This window comes from Polyergus mexicanus, unplaced genomic scaffold, assembly GCF_030449975.1.
Source record: "Polyergus mexicanus isolate NDT 795.1 unplaced genomic scaffold, iyPolMexi1.0 SCAF_17, whole genome shotgun sequence".
Classification (NCBI taxonomy): Eukaryota; Metazoa; Arthropoda; class Insecta; order Hymenoptera; family Formicidae; genus Polyergus; species Polyergus mexicanus.
The window spans coordinates 4,068,949-4,094,636 of record NW_027223337.1 but is presented as its reverse complement, the minus strand read 5'-3'; the positions used below and the strand labels follow the sequence as shown (position 1 = coordinate 4,094,636).

General features: G+C 34.4%; 1 protein-coding gene and 1 pseudogene across 1 annotated transcript; both read left to right on the top strand.

Moving 5' to 3' along the window:
• The first annotated feature begins 10,686 nt into the window (after positions 1-10,686).
• On the top strand, positions 10,687-14,818 carry LOC138940524 (uncharacterized). The gene is made up of 5 exons (XM_070309510.1): positions 10,687-10,810; positions 11,317-11,745; positions 11,956-12,165; positions 12,271-12,569; positions 14,681-14,818. Exons 1-5 carry the CDS (start codon positions 10,687-10,689, stop codon positions 14,816-14,818), a joined length of 1,200 nt encoding a protein of 399 aa, XP_070165611.1.
• A 42-nt stretch (positions 14,819-14,860) lies between these two features.
• On the top strand, positions 14,861-16,935 carry LOC138940896 (uncharacterized; annotated as a pseudogene).
• Positions 16,936-25,688: the final 8,753 nt, after the last annotated feature.

Here is a 25,688-nt window from a genome sequence, read left to right as displayed (position 1 = left end):
TTTGACGGAGTTCTTGAGCGCGACCTGTAGCCGGGTCTGGTTCGGGATCTGCTACGGCTTCTGTGGTTTCTGGAACCGTTTCGACTCATTTCATCTATGTGTAGGGTAAGTTCGCTCATCTGTTTGGCAAGTTGGCTAACAGGGTCTTCCTGACTAGCTTGCGAGACCGTGACTGCCTGTATTTCCTGCGTAGTGGGGTGTTCCCATAACTTATCAGCGCATTACTTATTATTAACAGGCTTTTACTACGACGCGGTTAGAACTAACGGACTTATGGCTAACGGTCTTAAGGCTATGACGCGATATCTACAGGTGGCTTATTACTACGGTTAGGCTAGGTAGGTGGGTATTGCCGACAGGCCCGAGTGTCACGTCGGGTCCGGCCTTGGCAACAGAAACCGGCGAAACCCGGTAGGGCTGAGCGAAACCTCAGCCCGGGTAGGTGCTAGGAGCCGGCGAAACCCGACAGGGCTAAGAGAAACCTTAGCCCGAGGAGCGGTGACAGGAGTCGGCGAAACCTGACAGGGCTAAGAGAAACCTTAGCCCGAGGAGCGGTGACAGGAGCCGGCGAAACCCGACAGAGCTAAGAGAAACCTTAGCCCGAGGAGCGGTGACAGGAGCCGGCGAAACCCGACAGGGCTAAGAGAAACCTTAGCCCGAGGACGTAGTAGGTACTGGTCAGGTCGGTGTCGGGAGCTGGATGTCGGGATAGGATCTGGTCCCGATGCCTCGGCCGGCCGGGCTTATATACCCGGCCGGGGCCTCCCACTATACTGTCGGCCCGGGAGTGGAGTCGATTCCGCGTGGGGACCGTGAGCGAGATAAGGCGAGTCGAGAGCGAGAGCGCATGCCCAGCGAGATAGCGCGCCTAGTGTGAGCGGGATAGTGCGTGTGGCATGCGTGCGAGCGAGAGAGCGTGCGCGGTGGTTGTGCGCGCGGGATAGGTAGAGTAGGGTAGAGTAAGCGAGGCAGATATGTTATGGTATGTACATATATATATTTCGCCGTAGTAACGGCCCTGTCGTTACACTTTAATACACGAATCGAAGTAGGATATATTCTTTGGTATTTAAGCGATACTACGCCGGACAAGACGCGCGAGGATCCGTGTAGTACCCTGTCTCGGAGAAGAAGAAGAAGAAGAAAAGCTCACTAGAGTCGTCTCTCGCGTTCTCTCCGGAATCGGGCGGAGGTGTCGCCTCCATGTGGCGCTAGTGATTATCCCTAGGGGCCATAACGTCTCGCCACAACAGTTTTCCAGCATGTCACTCACACTTACGTTGACCGGCAAGAGTAGCGCGCTTGCTGTAAGCTACTTTCCGGCTATAGATTTAAACGATGGCGATTACGAGCTTGGTTTAACGGACTTTGAAACGTATCATACGATATCGAACGTGAATTCTTGGAATAATAAATTTTATTTTGATAACGACGATAAGGAAATTACGATTCCCGAGGGATCGTACAAATTACACGCTATAAACAAATATCTCCGACATGCAATTTTACGACATCGACGCGTAGTTGATTCCAACGATATTGTTGATGGCGAAGAACACTATGAATATCCAATAACGCTTCGCGCTAATCATAATACGTTAAAAAGTGAAATCAAATGTATCTATAGAATAAATTTTAGTAAACCGGGCAACGTTGGATCGTTGTTGGGATTCTCGTCGAATCGTATATTGCAGCCTCGGAAATGGCACGAATCGGATGTACCGATAAATATTATTCGTACAGAATGCAGCGTAACCACTGGCGCGTACAGCAATGACAAGCGCGTACACACGATACATGAATTTTCACCGAGCGTGCCGCTAGGATATAAAATATCGGAAACGCCAGCACAGATCATTTATCTACCGATCGTCGCACGGAGCATTACTGATTTAACGATACGCATTGTTGATCAAGAAGGACATTTGGTTGATTTTCGAGGAGAGGAAATTACCGTAAGATTGCATATACGGCGGCGCCAAAAATAAAGCGTTTGACAAATGAAATGCTTGTGTTGAACGGAAGTACGGAGCACGCGAGAGATAATATCTTTGCGAGGGACAATATTTTTGCGAGAAGGCGAGTGACTGCTGTATCGGGTGACAATAATCAGATATCAGGTTACGCTAAAAAGAAGCTCAGCGCGTTGAATCGCGAGTTTTTAAAATCATTGTGATTCGTCGTACGAAATACTTAACAATATGATTGACATCTTGAATATCGGAGGTGAGCCGATCTTTGACGACCGTATCATCAAGATTGAGACTCATACGTACAATCCATACGCCAAAACAACGCTTGGATATAGCGACGAGATACGGATACCGATACAACATCAAGATTTGTACACGTTACCATGTGAAAGTTTTCTATACGTCGAAGGAATGTTGATGGTGCGTGAAGTAGCTGAAGAGTGAAGAGTGGTATTGGGAAACAATTGTGTCGCGTTTATGTTTGATGAACTTCGATATGAACTCGACGGTGTTGAGATTGATCGCAACAGAAACGTTGGAATAACTTACTACACGATTAAAAACTATATCTCTCTAACAACCGAGAAAAGTAAAATCTTGGGGAATGCTGCGTGGAATATGTCACATAATGCTGTTGAATCTTACTTCAATTTTTGCGTGCCCCTAAATATACTATTGAGTTTTTGCGAAGATTATAAGCGAATTGTGATCAACGCTCGTCACAAATTAATTCTGATCCGTTCGCGCAACGACAACAATTGCATATTTGGACATGCTTCGGCTGAAGCTGATATCGAATTATTCAAGATACGCGTATTCAAGATGGCGTATGTAATATTGAGCGAGATTAATAAACTATCCTTGCTGCGCGCGTTGGAAAGTGGGCGATACTTGAATATCAGTTTTCGCTCTTGGGATCTATATGAATTTCCTCTATTGCATAATACGACCAAGCATTCGTGGACCGTGAAAGCCGCCTCGCAGCTGGAGAATCCGCGATACGTGATCTTTGCGCTGCAGACTGGTAGAAAAAATGCTGTGTCAAAAGATATTACTACCTTCGACGACTGCAAATTGACCAACGTTAAACTCTATCTAAACTCGGAATTTTATCCCTACGATAATTTGAATTTAGATTTCGATAAAAATAGATTCGCCCTCTTGTTCGATATGTACTCTCGTTTTCGCAAATCTTATTACGGATGTGATAATGATGATGTGCTATTAAACATTTCAAAATTTCTATATTGCGGTCCTCTCGCGATTATCGATTGCTCGTGACAAAACGAGTCTGTCAAAAAATCCACCGTGGACGTGAGATTAGAGTTTGAGTGCAAGGAGGATATACCGACAAATACTACCGCCTATTGTCTCATCTTGCACGATCGCGTTGTCGAATATTGCCCATTGACCAACGTAGTTCGTAAAATTACCTAAATCAGCAAATATCCCCTCCAATGTCAAAATATAAAAAAATTGAGATTTTGACGATCGGCAACAGTTGTACATCGTTCTTGCAATTGTATGGTAATATTATCAGCATGATCGCGCCAACGTTTGTGGATCTGCAGGGATTCATTATCGGGAGAAACTTTGTCGTGAAGGAAGTAGCGATATTGAGAAATGGATCTGTTCTCTCTCATTACTTTTTTGCAAGTCCCGTACCATGGCGTGCGCTTACAAAATCTGAGAGATGCCAAGCTTCATGGCTAATCGGACATCACCATGGACTTCAATGGGAGGATGGAAACGTTCCATATAGCTTCGCTAGGCGTTTGATTACGAGAGCTGTGATGGGCGCGATGGAAAAGGAAGATGGAACATCTCCTGTGTACGTTAAAGGATGCGAAAAACGAGAATGGCTGGTCGATATACTTGACGATGATGCGAGAAACGACGTTATTATTGAGACCTTGGATGCGGACTATGAAGATATCACTTCGTTAAATAAGCTAGATGTTACTAATACTATGCGCTGTGAAAAACATTTGAAAAATTGCGCTTTACAAAATGTATTTAAAATATTCAATTGGTGGACGATTCATCATAAAGATTTACCCAAACATTATTTAGAATAAACTATTGTTAAAATATATTTTATTCTCTTTTATTCTTCCCTTTTCCTCTTTCATATCCCAGTACGCGAGTATTAAATTTCAGTACGTGACGTTAGATAGCGGCGTCAGCTAGCTAATTAAAATATAGATGTTACATTTCAGTACATGACTTTAATATTTGAATGGTGTATAAATAATTGTTTTGTCGTTTAATTGTCGTTCGTTAGCCGTTCAATAGTCGTTTATAGCCATTCGATTGCCGTTCGATAGCCGTTCGATAACCGTTCAAAACCGTTCGATAGCCGTTCAATAGTCGTTTAAAGCCGTTCAATGGCCGTTCGATAGTCGTTCGATAACCGTTCAAAGCCGTTAGATAGCCGTTCAAAGCCGTTCAAAGTTGTTCAATAGTCGTTCAAAGCTGTTCAATAGCCATTCAATAGCCGTTCGTAGCCGTTCGATAGCCGTTCGATAGTCATTCAAAGCCGTTCAAAAGCCGTTCGATAGCTGTTCGATAGCCGTTCGATAGTTGTTCAAAGCCGTTCAAAACCATTCAAAGCCGTTCGATAGGAGTGGCCTTCACTTGGACACAGTACAATTGGACACGGTGCAAATGGACACGTTACAAATGGACACGAGATTGTGCACACGGTTCAATTGGACACAATGCATTTGGACACAGTAATTTTGGATACAGTAGCTTTTGGACACATAAGAAAATACGCATCGTTTACTTGGAGACCGCTCAATTGGACACTGTTCATTTGGACACCGTTCGTTTGGACACAGAAAGATGCGCACCGTTAATTTGGACACCGTTCGTTTGGACACCGTTATTTGCCCACCGTTCGTTTGGACACCGTTCATTTGCCCACCGTTCGTTTGGACACCGTTCATTTGCCCACTGTTCGTTTGGACACCGTTCATTTGCCCACCGTTCGTTTAGACACCGTTCATTTGTACACAGAAACATGCGCACTGTTTGTTTGAATATGTAACAGATGGAGAGAAATAAAAATCATTTTGGGAAAATATAATCAGTATTCTTATAACACTTTATACTGGTAAATCTATGTAAAATATGAAATCGTGAAAAGGAGATACATTTGAAGGTTATAATATCTGTCAAAATAAAATATATTCATACTTATATATCTCTGATACTGATGTCATTAATTTTACATTGCTTTTAGCACTTTGTTTAGCCTTTCGCATATTTGGATGTCATGCATGGATACAGTGGGTTCCGCCCCCCCTGCGGGGGGGCTCCACTTCCGGAAGATATAACCTAACCCAAACCTATTTCTTATTTAAAACAAAAATTTGGTGTGGATTACGTCGTATAACTTAAATCAAATTTTGGTGTCCAAACGAACGGTGTCCAAACGAACGGTGGGCAAATGAACGGTGTCCAAACGGACAGTGGGCAAATGAACGGTGTCCAAACGAACAGTGGGCAAATGAACGGTGTCCAAACGAACGGTGGGCAAATAACGGTGTCCAAACGAACGGTGTCCAAATGAACAGTGCGCATCTTTCTGTGTCCAAACGAACGGTGTCCAAATGAACAGTGTCCAATTGAGCGGTGTCCAAGTAAACGATGCGTATTTTCTTATGTGTCCAAAAGCTACTGTATCCAAAATTACTGTGTCCAAATGCACTGTGTCCAATTGAACCGTGTGCAAAATCTCGTGTCCATTTGTAACGTGTCCATTTGCACCGTGTCCAATTATACTGTGTCCAAGTGCACCACTCCCTTACCATACATTCTCCCCGTATTATTAACTCTTCTATTATATCCTCCAAAAATCTCACGAATTCACCATGCGATGCACTCGGTGAATGATATATTACCATTATTATTCCTCTATACAATTTTTCTTTCACCTCAATCGCAGCACACCAACAATTTGATTCTAATCTTTTTACTAATACTATTTCATATTTAACATCATCCCTTATATATAAAACAACCCCTCCTGTATTTCTATTTTCAGCATCGCATCTAATTATACTATAACCTGGTACGTTCACTTCACTGTCTTCAATTTCAGCAGTCAATCTTGTCTCTGATAAAGCTATGAATGCCGGATTTACTTTCTTCATAATCTGATGTTGTATCTCATCTTTATGCGCCATCAAACTTTGAGCGTTTGTATACAATATTATTCCCGCTTCCTTCTGTAGTTGCTATTTCGCATCTTCCCAGCCGGCTCTCCTCTTCTCCTTCTGTATCGCCCTTTTAAATGTTGGACATTCTGGGCTAAGGGCGTCATGTTCATCGCTTATCTTCAGGTTGTATGTTCGAATTTTAAACATACAATTTACACATTTTTTCTTTGTTGCCGTACATTCAATCGCTTTATGATTTCCCGCACATTTGTGGCATGTTTCATCTCGCGTACAATTTTTTGCAATATGATAGTATCCCCAGCATTTAACATTAATGTGATTGAATATAGGACATTTTCTCCATCCTACATTTAGTTTCTCTTTTTTCAACATCAATTCATGCGTTTCTTCATCTACTTCAATTATTATCGAACCTTCTTCTTTTTCTTTTCTTCTAAGTTGATTATTATCATTTCTTTTTTCTTTAACTATTTTCTTCACTATTCGCATTTGGAATCCATCATTTATTGCTTCAATTCTAGTCTGCTCACTTCTGATCACTTCTCTTCTTGATTGTAGTTATTAAGTCATTATCATCCAATCTCATTTCTTCTTCGCTGACATTGATAATTTTTATTTTGGGCTTCATCTGCGGTGATTCCGTAACTTTGAAATTTTCTCCTAGTTTGTCCTGCACTGTGGCTTTCAACGTTTTCATTTCTTCTCCAGTTTCACAACCCATGATCACTGTCCCCTTGCTTCCTTTTTTTAGCTTCATTATTCCCATCGCCATGTTTTTGATATCTACCTTTTCTTTTGTCAACTTTTTTGTAACTTCACTCTCTTGTTGAATCTTGGGTTTGATAATTATAACATTCTTTTTCTTTTCCTCTTTAACTGCTTCACTATAGCTCCTTTGTATTCCTCCTGTTGATCCACTTACTTCTCCCTGTATCATTATTTTCAGCTCTTCTAGCAGTTCCTGCTTAACATTTCCCAATTCTTCACGAACTATTTCCTTGACCATCATTTTAATTTCCTTTTTACATGCTGTTTCATCCTTTATTTCTTTTACAACTTTTACCAGCCAATCTATTTTTACGTCAATAGTCGATGATCCACTCACTCCTGATATTCTATTTCCACTACTTGGCGTCGTAAACGAACCTGTAGATCCTGTAGATCCTAGCCTGTCCCTGCCTCCCCCGGCCACTGCCGATGCCTTCTTCATGTCTGCTTCACTTTCAATTGTAAATCTGTCAAATGGGCCAGAACACGGTACCAATTCTTGATTTTTATCGTAAATCCTATGCTTGCTTACACATCCTGGATGGTAAAACAGCTTAATACGATTCACCTGACAGCAAGACTTGCATGTCACCACCTGATTTTTTATTGTCTTTTTACATGCCGAGCATCGATATTCAGCATATTCATCGTCCATGCCGATAATTATCGGCCGAAACCGCTAATATCAGCGTGATATAAGTGATCAGTCACCTCTGTTCCACTGTCACACGTCAGCACTTTTGTGTCCACCTTTAATGTCTACCTGTCGTGTGAGACTTTGGTGTCCCAGACAGAAAATGCACTTCTCACGCCCACAAAACAGCATATCCCGGCTAGATAACACTCATGGCTAATGCCGGTCTATGCCGCTATGACTTGAATAACTTTCTATCTCTCCCCGTAACTATTTAACCGTTTAAAAGTTATTACTTTTGCGGAGCGATGTTTGACACGTCTTCTCCACGGAGAGAGAGAGAGAGAGAGAGAGAGAGAGAGAGAGAAAGAGAGAGAGAGAGAGAGAGAGAGGAAGGGAAGGAGGGAATAAGAGAGAGACGTTTATACACACACGCGCACGTACGCATACATTTTTTTTCTCGCTCTCTTTCTTTCTTTTACACAACACTCATACATTCTCTCCTTTGATCACTTAGTCACGCACTCACTCACTCACCTGCTTATTCACAGCGTAGCCAATCTTCATGCTACGTATTGTCGTTAATTGCTGCACGATTATTATTTAGCGACGTACCGCGGAGACTGCGCGATCACATTGTTACGTTGCCTAGCGATGCGAGAAACGCGACATTCCGTGCAAGTTGCAACGTGCGTGTGGCGCTTGGCGCGTGATTGACGCGAGATAAGACGAATTATCTCCTAAAACCTTCGCATTACGAATGCGATAGAAAACATGAAACGTATAATGACGTTCTTAAAAAAATTAATTATTTATCATAATTAATAACTATTTCTAATTGTAATAAATAATTATTATTTTAAAAAGCATGTATTATACATTATTACGTTTTCGAAATTATAACATTCACAATGCGAAAGTTTCAGTCAATCGCAAAATCGCAAGAATAATGTAATTAATAAATTACACTTGGGAAAATTTATTTTTATTCTGCTCAAACCAGAACAGCGACCAATACATTTTAACGTTGGAACAAAGATGTTCCAACGTTAAAATGTATTGGTCGCTCTGAAAAGAGCGGATTGATAAAAATAAAATTTTAGAACAGATGCTCGAAATGCCCGCAATCCATCCTAATGCAAGCTCTCATGCGTTTTAATAAATTTCTTTGGACGTTTTCCATTACTTTTTCGTCGGTATCCCAAATAGCATGTCGTAATCTTGTTTCAAGTTTTTCGGTATTTTCGAGAAGCGTTTTATAAATTACTTTTTTACAATATCCCCATAAGAAGAAATTCAGAGGATTGAGATCCGGAAATCTTGCGGGCCAACGTATCGGGCCGTACCGATCTATCCAGCGTCCGGAAAAATGCTCGTTTAAATAATTTGTAACGATCCTGGCATTGTGTGGCCCAGCACCGTCTTGTTGAAAGACAATCTCGTTTTTTTCAAATAATGGCACATCTTCTAGAAAATCTGGAAGATTTTCTGTTAAAAAGTCGACGCAAGTTCTTCTAGTTAAAGTATCTAGAAGAATAACTGGACCAAGTATTTCAGTGCCCATTATTCCAGCCCACACGTTAATCTTCCAACGAGTTTGAAAATTTCAAAGTCGCGTGACTCTAGGATTTTCTTCGCTCCAAAAGTGCATATTATGCACATTAAAAATTTCTTCCTGTGTGAATAGCGATTCATCGTTGAACATCACACAAGAGGAATATCTTGGATCTCGATCGATGTTTCGCAAAAAATTTTTGCAAAACGTTCGTCTTGCGGAATAATCTGCTGGTCATAAATGTTGCACGCGTATATAATGAAACACGTGCAACTTTTTTTGTTTTAATATTTTTTGTACGGTTGCACAATATATATCATGTTCTCGAGCAACTACCCGAATACTAGTTTCGGGATTATCCTCGAAAGCACGTACGACTCTCTCCGTGTTTCTTACGTTTCTAACGTAGCGATCTCTCCCAGTATCGTGTTTGTTCGGCAGGACATTGCCAGTATCGTAAAGTCTTTGAGCTGCTGCAAGTATGACATGATTCGATGGATGTCTTCAGTTTGGATACAATTCGGCGTATCTTCTTGCAGCATGGTTCTGCTGTCCGTGACATTCGCCAAGTGCCATCAGCATGTCGTAGTATTCTTGACTTCTGTACGCTCTCATATCTTCTTCGCGCTTATTGATAATCGCTGGTAATCGCAAATTTATTGATTGCAGTATCCATCGTGCATCTAATTTATACGATCTTCGTGGACCGTCCCCGCGACGATGTTATAATTATCAAACCCAAGATTCAACAAGAGAGTGAAGTTACAAAAAAATTGACAAAAGAAAAGGTAGATATCAAAAACATGGCGATGGGAATAATGAAGCTAAAAAAAGGAAGCAAGGGAACAGTGATCATGGGTTGTGAAACTGAAGAAGAAATGAAAACGTTGAAAGCCACAGTGCAGGACAAACTAGGAGAAAATTTCAAAGTTACGGAATCACCGCAGATGAAGCCCAAAATAAAAATTATCAATGTCAGCGAAGAAGAAATGAGATTGGATGATGATGACTTAATAACTACAATCAAGAAGAGAAGTGATCAGAAGTGAGCAGACTAGAATTGAAGCAATAAATGATGGATTCCAAATGCGAATAGTGAAGAAAATAGTTAAAGAAAAAAGAAATGATAATAATCAACTTAGAAGAAAAGAAAAAGAAGAAGGTTCGATAATAATTGAAGTAGATGAAGAAACGCATGAATTGATGTTGAAAAAAGAGAAACTAAATGTAGGATGGAGAAAATGTCCTATATTCAATCACATTAATGTTAAATGCTGGGGATACTATCATATTGCAAAAAATTGTACGCGAGATGAAACATGCCACAAATGTGCGGGAAATCATAAAGCGATTGAATGTACGGCAACAAAGAAAAAATGTGTAAATTGTATGTTTAAAATTCGAACATACAACCTGAAGATAAGTGATGAACACGACGCCCTTAGCCCAGAATGTCCAACATTTAAAAGGGCGATACAGAAGGAGAAGAGGAGAGCCGGCTGGGAAGATGCGAAATAGCAACTACAGAAGGAAGCGGGAATAATATTGTATACAAACGCTCAAAGTTTGATGGCGCATAAAGATGAGATACAACATCAGATTATGAAGAAAGTAAATCCGGCATTCATAGCTTTATCAGAGACAAGATTGACTGCTGAAATTGAAGACAGTGAAGTGAACGTACCAGGTTATAGTATAATTAGATGCGATGCTGAAAATAGAAATACAGGAGGGGTTGTTTTATATATAAGGGATGATGTTAAATATGAAATAGTATTAGTAAAAAGATTAGAATCGAATTGTTGGTGTGCTGCGATTGAGGTGAAAGAAAAATTGTATAGAGGAATAATAATGGTAATATATCATTCACCGAGTGCATCGCATGGTGATTTCGTGAGATTTTTGGAGGATATAATAGAAGAGTTAATAATACGGGGAGAATGTATGGTAATAGGAGACTTTAATATAGATATATTATGTTAGATTCGTTTTATACAAGGAAGTTACAAACGACAATGTTGAGCTTAGGCATGAAACAATATGTAAATAAACCGACGAGAATTACGAAAGATAGTAAAACAATTATAGATTTAATTCTTGCTAATAATAAAATAGAAGTGCAGGTAATGCATGAACCTAAAATAACGGACCATGCGTGGCTAAAAGTTGAACTGCGAATAAATTTGATAATAAATACAGAGAACTTAGTGTTAAGAATTATAGAGTTTAATATAGATGAATTTATTAAATTAGTGGAAAATAAATTAGAGAAAAACCAAGATATGAATATCAGTGTGAGAGCGAAGAAATTTGTTGATAGTATAGTAAATGCGTTGGACGCTACAGCACCTAGAAAAAATTTTAGAATTCCGAGAATATGGGAAGGGAAAAAGTGGTTTTCGGATGAAATAAGAGAAGCAGCGGCCAAAAGGGATGAGGCATATAGGAAGGCATTGTATGCTGACACGGAACAAAATTGGTTGCAATTTAAAATTGAAAGAAATACAGTAGTTAAATTAATTAAGACAAAGAAGAAAGAATATTATGAAAATATGATAGATCTTAATAAAGAAAATCCTACATCTATGTGGAAAACACTAAAAGAAATAATTAGAGGCGAACCAGGAGGTAAGAGGGAAGTAGAGAATATAGATTTTGAAATATTAGACAGCACTAAAGGATGCAATATAGCAGATAAATTTAATTTATATTATATACAAAGTATTAATAATATAGTAAAATCTATAAATGGGAGTAAAACTGGGAATGCATGTAAAATAATTATTTATGTTATTGAAAACGAGGGAATTATGGAAAATTTTGAAATGATTAGTATAGAGCATTTAGAGGAAATTGTTATGGGACTACCGAAAAAGAAAGGTACAGAGGAGGGAATAACTAGCGATATATTAAAGGCAGCATTTTGCGTAATAAAAGAGGAATTTGTTGATATAATAAATAATTCTTTGAAGGAAGGTTGCTGTCCAAAAAGTTGGAAAACGTCTACAATAATACCGATTCCAAAAATAGAGAAAGCTAGAAAAGCAAGTGAATTTAGGCCTATAAATATGTTACCAATATTTGAAAAAGTGTTAGAATTAGTAGTTAAAAAGTAAATTGAAACGTATTTGGAAGATAACTGTATTATAACAGAACATCAGTCGGGCTTTAGAAAACAGTATTCGTGTGAAACAGCGATTCAAACAGTCATTGATGAATGGAAATTGATAGTTAGTGAGGCAAAAATGGTAGGCGTAATTTTCATGGATCTTAAGCGAGCCTTTGAAACAATAGATAGAGAAAGATTATTAGAGAAATTATATCAATATGGAATTAGGGGAATGGTTATAGAATGGTTAAGATCATATTTAAAGGATAGAACACAGCAGGTTCAATTTAATAATAAATGGTCTAAATTAATGACCACAGAATATGGAGTACCGCAAGGATCTGTATTAGGACCTTTATTATTTATAGTATATATAAATGATATAATAAAAATCTGTCCAGAAGGATGTAGCATAAAAATGTTTGCAGATGATACGTTAATATATGTAACTGGAGAAAGCAGCGCGGAATTAGAGGGCAAAATGAATATGGCATTTACTATAGTAGAAGAGTGGATGAATATAAATAAGTTAAAAATGAATGCAGGAAAAACGAAATATATGATTGTTAGAAGTATAAGAAAAGAACTGCGAGGTAATATAACATTGAAATGTTTGGATGGAACTGAGATTGAACGTGTGGAAATAATGAAATACCTAGGCATAATTATTGACGATAGACTACGATTTAAGGACCACTGTGATTATATGCTAAAGAAAATAGGGAAAAAAACGAGTTTTTTGAATAGAATAGGTAATTATATATCGGCATACACTAGATGTATTGTATATAAGACAATTATAGCACCTCACTTTGAGTATTGTGCGACGCTGTTAATTGATATGGGAGAAACACAGCTGAGTAAATTGCAAAAAGCACAAAACCGGGCCATGAGGATCATATTGCAATGTGATAGACATACCAAAGTGGAGCGTATGCTGGAAACGCTGCAGTTTATGTCCATAAAAGGCTATATTATAATGTGTGTATATTTATTTTTAAGATTTTAAGGAACATGTTACCGGAGCAATTAAGAAATAGATTAGAAATTGTGGGAAATGAGAGTGAAAGGCAAACACGACAAGCTGGGGATATTGCAATAAAATATCGCAGAACAAGGAGTGCGCAAAAGAGTATGTTTTACGAAGGAGTGAAAATGTATAACGCCTTGCCAGCTGAAATAAAGCGGAATGAAAGAATTGTGCCTTTTAAACGAATGTTAAAGAAGTATATTGTAATTAATGTAAACTAGATTTGTATTACAAATAGCTGAAAAAGCTAATAATCAATTAATCAATAAATCTCTCCCTCTCCTCTCTGTCTCTCTCTCTCTCTCTCTCTCTCTCTCTCTCTCTCTCTCTCTATCTGTCTCTTCCTTCCATTTACGCACACACTCCGCCATACACACATCGCAATCAGTTGATTGCAGCGTTCGACGAGCGGCGATCCGGAACAACTTTCGCTAAAGTGACGTTATTTTAAATACGTCCTGACGTAATTCTAAGACATTTTCTTCTTTACCAAAATTTTATTTAAAGCATAATTTTATGTTATAAGGTAAAATAGTTAGCGACTCATGCGGTGGTAATCACGCATTGGACGGTCGGCTGCGGCGCGTTGCGCCGCTCCTGCCTGCCTTCTGTACTCGACGCGTGATTTGCTAACTATTCTTGCTTACATATGTATATGTATATATATATATATATATATATATATATATATATATATATATATATAACTGGTTTATTAACTAAACTATAATGTCTTTGGTAACTGCATAACATAAACCTTCTTAACATAATACGTCTCACAGTCAGTCCTAATCTCATGAAGGTCTAACGGCCAATTGCTCGTCTTCCGGCAGCGCTCGCGGAGAACAAAAAAAAAACAAAAGCACAGAGAGCACCACGTTGCATACAAGCAATCATCCGTTGCGATGATCGCGCGCCTAAATCAAATAATAAATGATGATGTAGTATAACGATAATGAATACCTTACACTATCTTGTGAGCATTCTTTCAGTTTCGTATTTATTTACTTTTATTACTATTTCATCATCTCAAATACATTTTACATTTTTAATATTAATTTTTAATTTTGTTTAACTTTTGATTGTACTTCTTGTTTTGTTGCATTATTATTTTATTTTTTATTTAGTTTAATATTATTAACAGAATATTTACAATTTTTAATCGTTATGTTATTTATGTTTTCTATATTATTTACTCTTACTGCATTGCAATAAAAATTTTATTGCTTGACAGATTGCATTGAATATTTATTAAAATAATAATTTTATTTATTTGGGTTTTAAGCGTGCAACTCTTAAATCGTATACTTTTTATTATCTTCACCATGATATGTATAGATATGTTACCAATTTGATACAAAATGAAAAGGCAACGAGCTTGTGCAACTTGTGTATTCGTTGTCATATTATTTCTTTGATTTCAGCGAAATATCGACATTAAGTTGATCAAGCCCATTGTATCATTGTGTCCAGCTTTTGATATCCAATATTGCAATCAGTCCCATCTTAACACTGTGATGCTACGGGGATATGATACAAGCAATAAGTCCGTACGTAGTTAAACTTTACTCTGCCTGAACAGGCTATTTGTATTTTTCAGAAGTATGGGATGGTGCATTTGCCATTTTCAAATAGATGACTCCGTAGAAGTTGTTCTAAATAATTGGATAACTAGTGAAAGCCAATGTGTGTGGCCATTGACGACAAAATCATTTAAATTATCTGAGCTTATTTAAAAAAAGACATTCCAAGAAATGATTGGAAAACAATGAGTATCAGAATTTTAGGACAATATGGTAAATATTATATCTATAAAATACTTTAATATATTTAAATTGCAATTTTTCATGCTTATATATTTTTAAGAATATGTATACAATTTTTTATAACTTAAATAGTATGTAAAACAGAATAAATATAATAATAAATCTGAAACAATTGCAACAGTTTAAATCTTGTTATAGAAAAAGATCTTTTGAAATATATAAATTTGAAATTCTATCATATAGTTAACTTATAATAGGAAATGTAATCTTATTTTATGCATTTCTTTTCATCTACATAATTATAAATATGCACTAACACCTATAAAGTTTGATGTATTTAATTAATAGATAAATGTTTATATTTTATCTATATTTTTATAATTTTAGCTTTTAGTTTATTAATTAAAATTTGTTCAATTAATTAAATAGTAAATAGAACCTTACTATATAAATAAGATTTTTGTAAGAAAGAATTTTTATCAAGTAACAATAATTTAACTATTTACTTATAATATTTTTCCTTGATGACTATAAAACAGCTCAAAGAAAATGCAAAACAGCATTGGATAGAGATAATCTTTCATCATTATCTGAATCTGCTGAATATAGAAAAGGATTTCGTGTACCGTAAAAGAAAATACAGTGATATAGACACCGATACGGAAAGCGTAGCGAAGAGGAATTGTCCATTAATTTTCCGACATATAAGACAGATAAGACTGTATTTTCACCAAATTCGGCACATAAAGGTACAGTTAATTAAGTGAAAAAATTATAAAGAATTTTGACATTATTTTTTTAAGAAGTTTGTTCTTTTCAGATTTAGTTAAAAAAGCACATATCAATAAATCGAATAATAATGTTTACCAATTCAATGAAAGTAAGAAGCAAAATTTTGATAATATTTTAGCTGATATTCATACTAATTTTCAAAAACACGCAAATGAAATGAAAGGTAATATATATGGAGAAAATATGTTTCAGTGCATATTACAATGCATGTTGCTATGCATACTTTCCAATTCACTTGCAACAATTCGTAAAATGTGTTAAGACTCTGTTTTGTATTCATTTATATGTTTTGAATTTTTTAGAATTTCGACGGCAAGTTCTATGACACCTACATAGCATTAATGGCCGAATGGGGAATTAAATGAACACATAGAATCATTAAAGCAGTCTAATTTTCTCGTTGATCAAGAAAATATGAAACAAAATATCACAAATGAAATTTCATTACAATTCATAGAAAGTTTGCCAGTGAAATCAAACATCGAGCTTCAAGAAATTGAGAGAACTTTACAAGATAAACAAATATTTCATGACATGATAAGATGATTGTTATATTACTAAAATTGTACCATAATTATATAAATAAATATACATATAGTTTATAAACTATAGAAGCTACGGAATTGCCGAAAATGGGCAATAGTAATCTACGAATCATTATCAAGAAAGTGATGTGCCGAATTTTAATACCGGAAATTGGAAGAGAATACAGCTGGGAGGGGCACAAAGGAAACCTAATTTTTAAGGATTTATTCCTGGCGAAATTAGTCTTTAGTAAGTATTACAAATTTTATCTTAATTTCAATATGATTTTTAGAAAGGTTCAATATTTTATTTTTTGTGTTTAGCTAATTAATAAATTGGGAATATTTTAACCATTCAAGGTTTTAGTGAAATTTATTTGTTCAAAAATATTTGAATTGCAATGGAAAATAAAAGAAATTTCAAAGAAATTTGCTAGGATATCTATTTGAAGAAAAACAATCAAAATAATATTTCTTATCATTTCAGAATCCGTAAAATTCACCACAAAGAAAAGTCATACGAATATAACAGATAATGAAATTATCAATGTCATTAAAACTTGGTTGGTAAAAGCCAAATTAAAACAAAACAACTAGTACAGGAAAATGAAGCCAACCGTTCAACGTGTGATAGCGAACATTAAGAACATTAGAAGTTCCTTGAAATATCGCCTTTTAAAGTACAAATTTAATAAATGTGATAGTTATTGTGAAGGCTTAGATGCAATTGAAAATAAATATAATATACTGTATTTGTGATAGTTACTAAGTACTAAATTTAAGTAAAATACCAAAAATGCAAAATCAAAGCAAATATAATTTATTTTATTTCACGTTTCTAAATATAATGTTTAACTTCAATAAGATTTTATCAACAATTATTACCATTTATTTCATTTTGCGTTAAAAATAATACGATTTTTAGATTTATTCAAAAAGTACCTAAACTGGGGTGAAACTGAATAACACCTGACATGTGGGAATCGTGAATATATATATATTTTTCTTATTAATTTTATTTTCATCTAATCTTAGAGAAGAACAATAATTCACGTTTTCTATGATAATAATGATAGTCTTTATTTTTTATTAAAAAAATTGGAAAGATGTTTTCCATGTATAAAATTAATTCTGATATACCAGATATATAAATATGAAACCGGAATTTGCCCATAGATGGCCCTAGCTGTCAATGTAGTTACCGTCAAACCGCGTCATTGGCGCTATTTTCTTGTTTTGACATCTGATAAAGATTTTCAATTCACAACAATACAAGTTTCATACAACAGCATAGTTTTTAATAGCGTTGAACATGTCGAATTTTGTGCCTGGAAACTACGATTTGCGGACAGCATTGATTTTCTGTTACCATTTGAAGAAAATTGCTGCAGAATCGCATCGAATGCTTGTCGAAGCTTACGGTGAGCATGCTCTTGGTAAATCACAGTGCTTTGAGTGGTTTAAAAAATTCAAAAGTGGCGATTTTGACGTGAGAAACGAAGAACGTGGAAGACCACCGAAAAAGTTTGAAGACAGCGAATTGCAAACATTGTTGGATGAGGATGACGCTCAAACGCAACAACAACTCGCGAATCAATTAAACGTGACACAAAAAGCCGTCTCCATACGTTTGAAAGCCATGGGAAAAATCCAGAAGGTGGGAAACTGGGTTCCACATGAACTGAACGAAAGACAGCAAGAAAATCGAAAAACCTCTTGCGAAATGCTGCTCGCCAGGTACAAAAGAAAGTCATTTCTCCATCGAATTGTGACTGGCGATGAAAAGTGGATATATTTCGAGAATCCTAAGCTAAATCCTAAGTAAAAGATCATGGGCAACTCCAGGCGAACCATCGACTTCGACTGCAAGGCCAAATCGCTATGGATGGAAGACAATGCTCTGTGTTTGGTGGGATCAGAAGAGTGTGATCTATTATGAGCTGCTAAAACCTGGCGAAACCGTTAATACTGAACGCTACCGACAACATATGATCGATTTGAATCAAGCTTTGCGTGAAAAACGACCAGAATATCAAAAAAGGCAACACAAAGTGATTTTGCTTCATGATAATGCATCATCACACACAGCAAAACCGGGCAAGGAAACGATTGGGGCGTTTAGTTGGGAAATACTTTCGCATGCGGCTTACTCACCAGACTTGGATCCGTCCGATTACTACTTATTTGCATCGATGGGACACGCACTTGCTGAGCAGCACTTCACTTCTTACGAAAATGTACGAAAATGGCTCGATGACTGGTTTGCCTCAAAGGAGCAACAGTTTTTTTGGCGTGGCATCCACAAATTGTCAGAGAGATGGGAAAAATGTATAGCTAGCAATGGGCAATACTTCGAATAAAATATTTTTTATCATTTTCATACAATAAACGTGTATTTTCTATACAAAAATTCCGGTTTCATATTTATATACCTGAGAGAAATATTATTACCAAGGAAAATGTTAAAATACGAGATCCTGCATATCAATATTATTTTCTTTTATTTATATACTTATCGAAAGTTTCAATATTTATCAAAATAAATACGATTTAATGTATCTTGTATTAATAAAAGTATGTATGTATCTTATTTAAAAAAATACTAATATAAGAAAATTTTATAGTTCCAAATAAATATATATATATATATATATATATATATATAATCTTAAAACTTCAGTTATTGAATTTCACGTACTTTTTCAATGTTTTAACAATACTTACAAATATAGCATAGAATATCCCATAAGTATTTCTTAGAATATTCGTAAATAATCTGCAATTATTCTAAAAATATACATAGAACGTTTGATGTCCCGCTTTGAATGTTCTATAAATATTCTTGAATAATCTACAAATATTCTGTAAATATTCCCGAATATATTAAAAAAAAATGTCTATATTACAGGAATGTTTTACGAATATTCGCGAATATCCTATAATTGTTTTATGAATGTACATAGAATGTGCGATGCCCCGTTTTGAATTTTCCTAGAAAGATTTATAAATGTTCTATGAATATTTCCGAATATTAAAAAGAAACATGGAATATTCGGAAATATTCATAAAACATTTATAGATCATTCGAGAATATTTATAGAAATTTCTAGGGACATTCAAAGCGAGACATCGCATATTCTTTGCACATTCATAGAACACTCATAGGATTTTCACAAATATTCTAAAGAATATTCATAGAATATTCATGAAATATTCCATGCTGTATGGGTTTGATTATTGTACAGCAATAAATAATAGAATAAACCTAAATTATTTCGAAATTATTTGTTTCTATAGTTCATAACTTCAGAAGTCAATATCTCTTAAACGAAGCATTTGCGAGCATATTTCCAAAGGAAAATTTTTTCTTGTTTTAAGGTCCTAAATTTATATTTCAAATTTGGCCATTTAACTCGGGAACACCTTGTATAATAATATTAATCTGTATTCAGTTGCTTTCCACAATTTGAGACAATCTAATTTTCGTGGTTTTCGTGCAAATTTTATAGGTATTGTCGTAACCCGACCAATTACTTAATATATTAAAGAATAAAACAATAAAGTGACACAGAAAAGTGTAAGAAAGAGCTGAGTAAAGCAAAGCATTAAAATTAGAAAAGAGATCAAGGAAAGATAATTAAGAAAGAGCAAAGTAATAAAAGGATATTAATAAAATAAAAGTAAGATACACGGTCAAGTTCTCGGAAGCTGAGTAAGCAGCTGACGAGACAGACTGACAAGCGAAGCACGAGACATGCTCCGGTCAGGGACACCACACTCCTCCCCAATCAACGACCTAATTAATTAAGAGATATAATAAGCGCGAGATGCACCTCGCGAGCGGAAGAAAAAGAGACGACTCGCGAGAGACGACTCGCAGACTACTCGCTCGCCCAACATTATCGAAGTACCGTACGTATCGCGCCCGACTATTATAATCGCGAATAAGTGAAAGTGTATTAAATATTGCAAAATATACTAAATTATACCTAACGTCCGGGAGTGTCTTATTTCGAGCGTGGATCCTAATCCTTTGGGCGTACAAATCCCAAAAGACCTCTTCCTTAGCGGCTAGAGGCACAACAGTATCGATGGTTTTAATTGAATTACTAAACGTGTAGAAATTTCGTTAACGGCTCTGTATTGTAATCGATGATAAAAATGAAGATGAGGGGAAGCACCTCCGATGACCTTGACCTTGACATATGTTATCAAGGTCATAACTAGGGTTGCACGAGATACTTGTCTTGATCTTGTCTTGAATTTCAAGACAAGATCAAGACAAGATTTTAAATTAATTATCAAGACAATACCAAGATAAATTATCAAGATTCTTGATCTTGTCAAGAAGTCTTGGTTTTTAAAAAAGTTACCTAATTGTCCCCGATCTCTGAACGGAGATTTTAATTAATGTGGAAATAGGCAAGAAAAACAAAAAATTTTACTTATTGTTAGTAAATAAAAACATTTATAAATTTAAAAACAGAAATTAATACAATAATTAATATAAAATTTTACATAAGTATAGCTAAATCAATATTAATATTTTTAATATTTTTTTATTATAATGTTAATTATAATACCTTTTATTATAAAATAAACATCCTTAATATTCTTTTAAATCAAATAATGTCTGAAAAAAATATATCACCTAGAGATAAAATCCGCAATATTAAATTTTACACAATTATTAACTTAAACAAATCTTAATATTCTTTTAAATAAAATAATGTTTAACATAAAAAATATAATATTTAAAAATATAAATACTTATAAATAAAAACCGCAAATTTTTGACATTAAATGAAATTTCACCCACGAATTGATACACATTAATGCTTTTAAAGATTTGCTTTGTAATCTGCTTCTATTTTTTGACATAGTCAGAGCTCCTACTGAAAAAAATTTTTCTGCTAACATAGACGAGGCAGTTGAACTTAAAATATCTCGAGCCATTTTTGACAATGTTAGATAGATATTAGCCTGACTTCTCCACCATTCTAAAATATTAATATTTGCACTCTCTCTTGGAGCCTATAGATAATTATTGATTTCTGTTGCCCAAGAAACAGTAGATGTTTCTTTAAATAAATAAACGGCGCTTATATCTATTACATCTTGATCTTCAGAATCATGTTCAAATATATTTTGATGAATTTTATTTGCTGTTTCTTTAGAATTTTCTACATAATAATTACTTTTATAAATATCCTGAAATTTTGAAACAGAACAATCTTTAAGATCCTTGCCCTAAGTAATTAAACCAAATCCTTCAATTTTATACCTTGGATCTAAAATTAAAGAAATGCAATAAATCCAATTACATTTACGATAATGTTTTATTAATTTATCTCGTCCAGCTTGAAATGCAAGAAGTAGAGCCTCATCTTGTGTATTTCTATTAAATTTATTATTTAAATTGAATGTTATTGATTCAATTTTATCAATAAGCATATTAAATGCTACAATAAAACAACGGTAGGTAATGTTACATTTAAATCACTTGATAAAATTTTAGATACATATTTAAACTGTTTTAAAAACTGTGCAATTTTTTCCAAAACAGTCCAGTCTGTTTCAGCAATTTTTAAATTTGTTAAATTGGAACAATTATCCCACAACATAACTATTGCTGGTTTTAATACTATAGCTGTGTTTAGCATATCATAAGTGCTATCCCAACGGGGTTTTACATCTAATACAGGTTTTACAAATTTAATATTGGCAGCTTCACAAAATAATTTTAACCAAATAATTAATTGTTCAGATTGTCGTATTTTTTTACAAGTATTTCTAATATTATTTATTATATGGGAAAAAATTTCATTTTCATTTTCATTCATTTCATTATCACTTAATTCACTTTCATGTTCATCTTCACTATCATTATATTCATTTGTATCTAAATATAGATTATTATAGCGTTGTTTAATATTGACATTCATTAATTTTAAAACATCTTGTACTGCTAAATTTATAATGTGTGCTGGTCTTCTGTATCAAAAACTATTCCTTCATTATCCATTAACTCACTAAATTCTTGAATAAATGTTGTGTTTGCAATAGCATTATTTAATGTTATGCCTTGAACTTTCTTTTGTATATCATAATCCTTAATGTTATCAAAAAAAAATGTTAGCAGTATCTTTTCCAGTATGCTTTCCATTTGATGGAACAAAATCTAATGCTAATGACTGAAACTTCCAATTAGTATCTATAAAATGTATAGTAATTCCATAATATGATTCAAAATTTGGCGCTATCCAGCCATCAATTGTAAAAGAAAATTTACTCTCATTTTCATTTAATATTTTTTAAAGATTATCTTTCATTTTGTAATATTCGTTCATAACTTTCTCCTTCATAGCATTTCTTTTAGGCATATTTATGTTAGGATTTATTCTTTGAAATAATTTTTGCGTTAATTCGTCATTGAAAAATGTAAACGGAAGTCTTTTGTAACTTAGCCATGAAACAAGTAATCTATCCCAAGTAACATACTCAATTGATTGACTTTCATTCTATAAAAAAAGAATATATTTATAAAGAACAATTCTTACGTATATGTATGTATTATTATGTGTATTATTGTATTGAGTGTGCATATACTCACAATACTACTTCTAATTCTAGAAGGTAAATTTAGATATTTAAAAAAATTCATAATCGAAAGATAAATAACAAGCACAATTTATTCGCAAATAGACGTATATTTATTTGTACAAAAAACAAGAAAAAACAGGAAACGCACGAAAAAATTATATAAATATGTTTATATTGTATATAGAAAACTAAAAATCTTGATAATATATGTAAAAAATTTAAAATTTAAAATTTTTATAGTGTTAATCTGTTCGACATTCAAAGCAAAATATAAGACGAATACGATAGGCATGCACATGAGAACCTGCGCATCATTATCATTACACACTTTGATGTGACATAAAAATTAATTACTTTATATTACTTAATTTATAAAGTTTAATTTCAATACGTACGTTTAAAAATACATCTATCGTTTTTTGTTGTTCTGACAATATTTTATTTTTCATTGCTTTTGATCCAAATAAATCTTCATATGCTTTTTTATGATCTTTCACCAAATGTTTTTTTAATCCAGTAGTGTTACTATTTTTCATTTTTATTTCTTTAGTCACATTTTCTTTTTGACATAATAAACATACACCGATTTTTTCATTGTTTTTTGTTTCATACTTAAAATAAGTTTTATATGTGCATTGTTTAACTGCACTTACTTCCGAACTTTCATTATCACTTTCGGAAATGTTTGCATGTTCAGCAGAAGAACTTGATTTAGTTTTTTTTATGGATACTGTACTAGATTTACTACGTTTCATGTTTTTAATACAAACTGCGCAAACACGTCTGAACTAATTGTAAGAGCTGTTTTATACGCAACAGCGATGTGTACTTGTGTACGCTGTTCTGTGTATAAACTGCGTCACTGCGTCTGCACAATCGAGACGTGAGTATACGCAGTAAAAAACAAGCGAAAATTGTGCTCGGCGCTTCGGATAACAGAAGAAATCAGATATACTTACTATTTTCTGTTTTTTATCAAGCTGACAAACAATTTAGTGTTAAATAAAAACTGTTAATAAAAATCAAGACAAGACAAGATCTTTGATATAAAAATCCTTTCAAGACCAAGACAAGATTAAAATTTTCAAGACCAATACAATATTTTTGCGAATATTGTCTTGTCTTGGGTCTCGTGAAACCCTAGTTATAACCTTGAGTAACTTTTCCCTATAACTTAATTGGCGGTCTCTTATAATTTTTGAGATATTTAAAGTTAAAATTTGATTTAAAAAAAAGTTTTGGTTTGGGTTATACAACATAATCCAAACCAAATTTTAGTTTAATTAAATCAGAAATAGGTTTGGGTTAGGTTATATTTTACGGAAGTGGAGCCCCCCGTAAGGGGAGCGGAACCTACTGTCTCTACGAATACACCTTACAACGCGAAGTGAGGTCCACTCCACAATTGTTATATGGATAGGAAAGTGTATGCGCGAATGCAGTGGGTTCCGTCCCCCTCCCTCCCGCCATCTACGTCGGGGCTCCTCTTCCGGAAGATATAATATAACCTAAACCAAATTTTAGTTTTAAATCAGAAATAGGTTTGAGTTAGATTATATCTTCCGGAAGTGAAGCCTTCTCATAGGGAGAGGGAGAGGCGGAACTCACTGCGCCCACGCATACACTTTCCCATCCATACAATGATCGTGGAACCGCAATGTGGAGTTTTGTATTATTTTGTTTTGAAATCAAAATAAAAGATTTATGTTAATATAATATATGTCAAAGTCAAAATTATTAGTATTGACTTTCCTATACTATATGTTCTATGTTATTTTAATTATATGCATATTTAAGTAAATGTGTATCCATAAGAATGAATATTAATAAAATTCGCCAGGTTAAATTCAAAGTATAAAGTTAAACACACATTTATATTGTCAACTTCATTTGTTAATAACTTTTTAATGAACAATGACGGACAGCTAAAATCTTTTGAATGTTGTTCAGGGTCATGACCTTGACAACATATGTCAAGATCAAAGTCATCGGTAGTGTCTCCCTTCATCTTCATTTTTACCAATATTTTGCTTGACAGCTCGTGATCGCCGCATATAGTCGGATAAAAAAAATTTTGATTTAACATTTTTTTTCTTAGTGTAAGTAAAGTTAAGTTTTTCTACATGCCATGACCCTAAGATGCCGTGAAAATTTGATTAAAAAGATGCAGTAACATGCAATTTAACTTTATGTAACTTCTTTTAGGCTTTATTTAAATTATTCAAAGCTACATAATATAAATCTTTTTAATGAAACAAGGATATTATTTAAAGAAAACAATAAAATTGTTTGAAAGAATAATATAATTATACTGATTAGCGCTTTCTGCTTGCAAAAATTTGATAATTGCGCGCACCTCGAACTTGAAATAATTTTCCATCACATCGTATCATTTCGAATATCTAAACTCAAAATTAGTCAGAATCTAAAACGATGTACAAATCGTTGCATTTGACAAAATGGCAGATCGCTTGTTAGCGTTTTATAAAAAAGACTAAAATTTTTAGATTGTAAAACATTTCATTTTCAACCATTCCAGATTGTAAAACATTTCATTTTCAACCATGATTTAAGAATGTGACCGCACTTTATAAAATGCCTATATATTTTATAAAACGACGGATTTTGTAATCTGACTACGACGTATACATGTGCACATACGTGAATATTATATGTATTATATGCTGATATAGATTTAACTTTGAATATTTTTAATTCATGTATTAGCCTTGCTGTTCTATAATTAT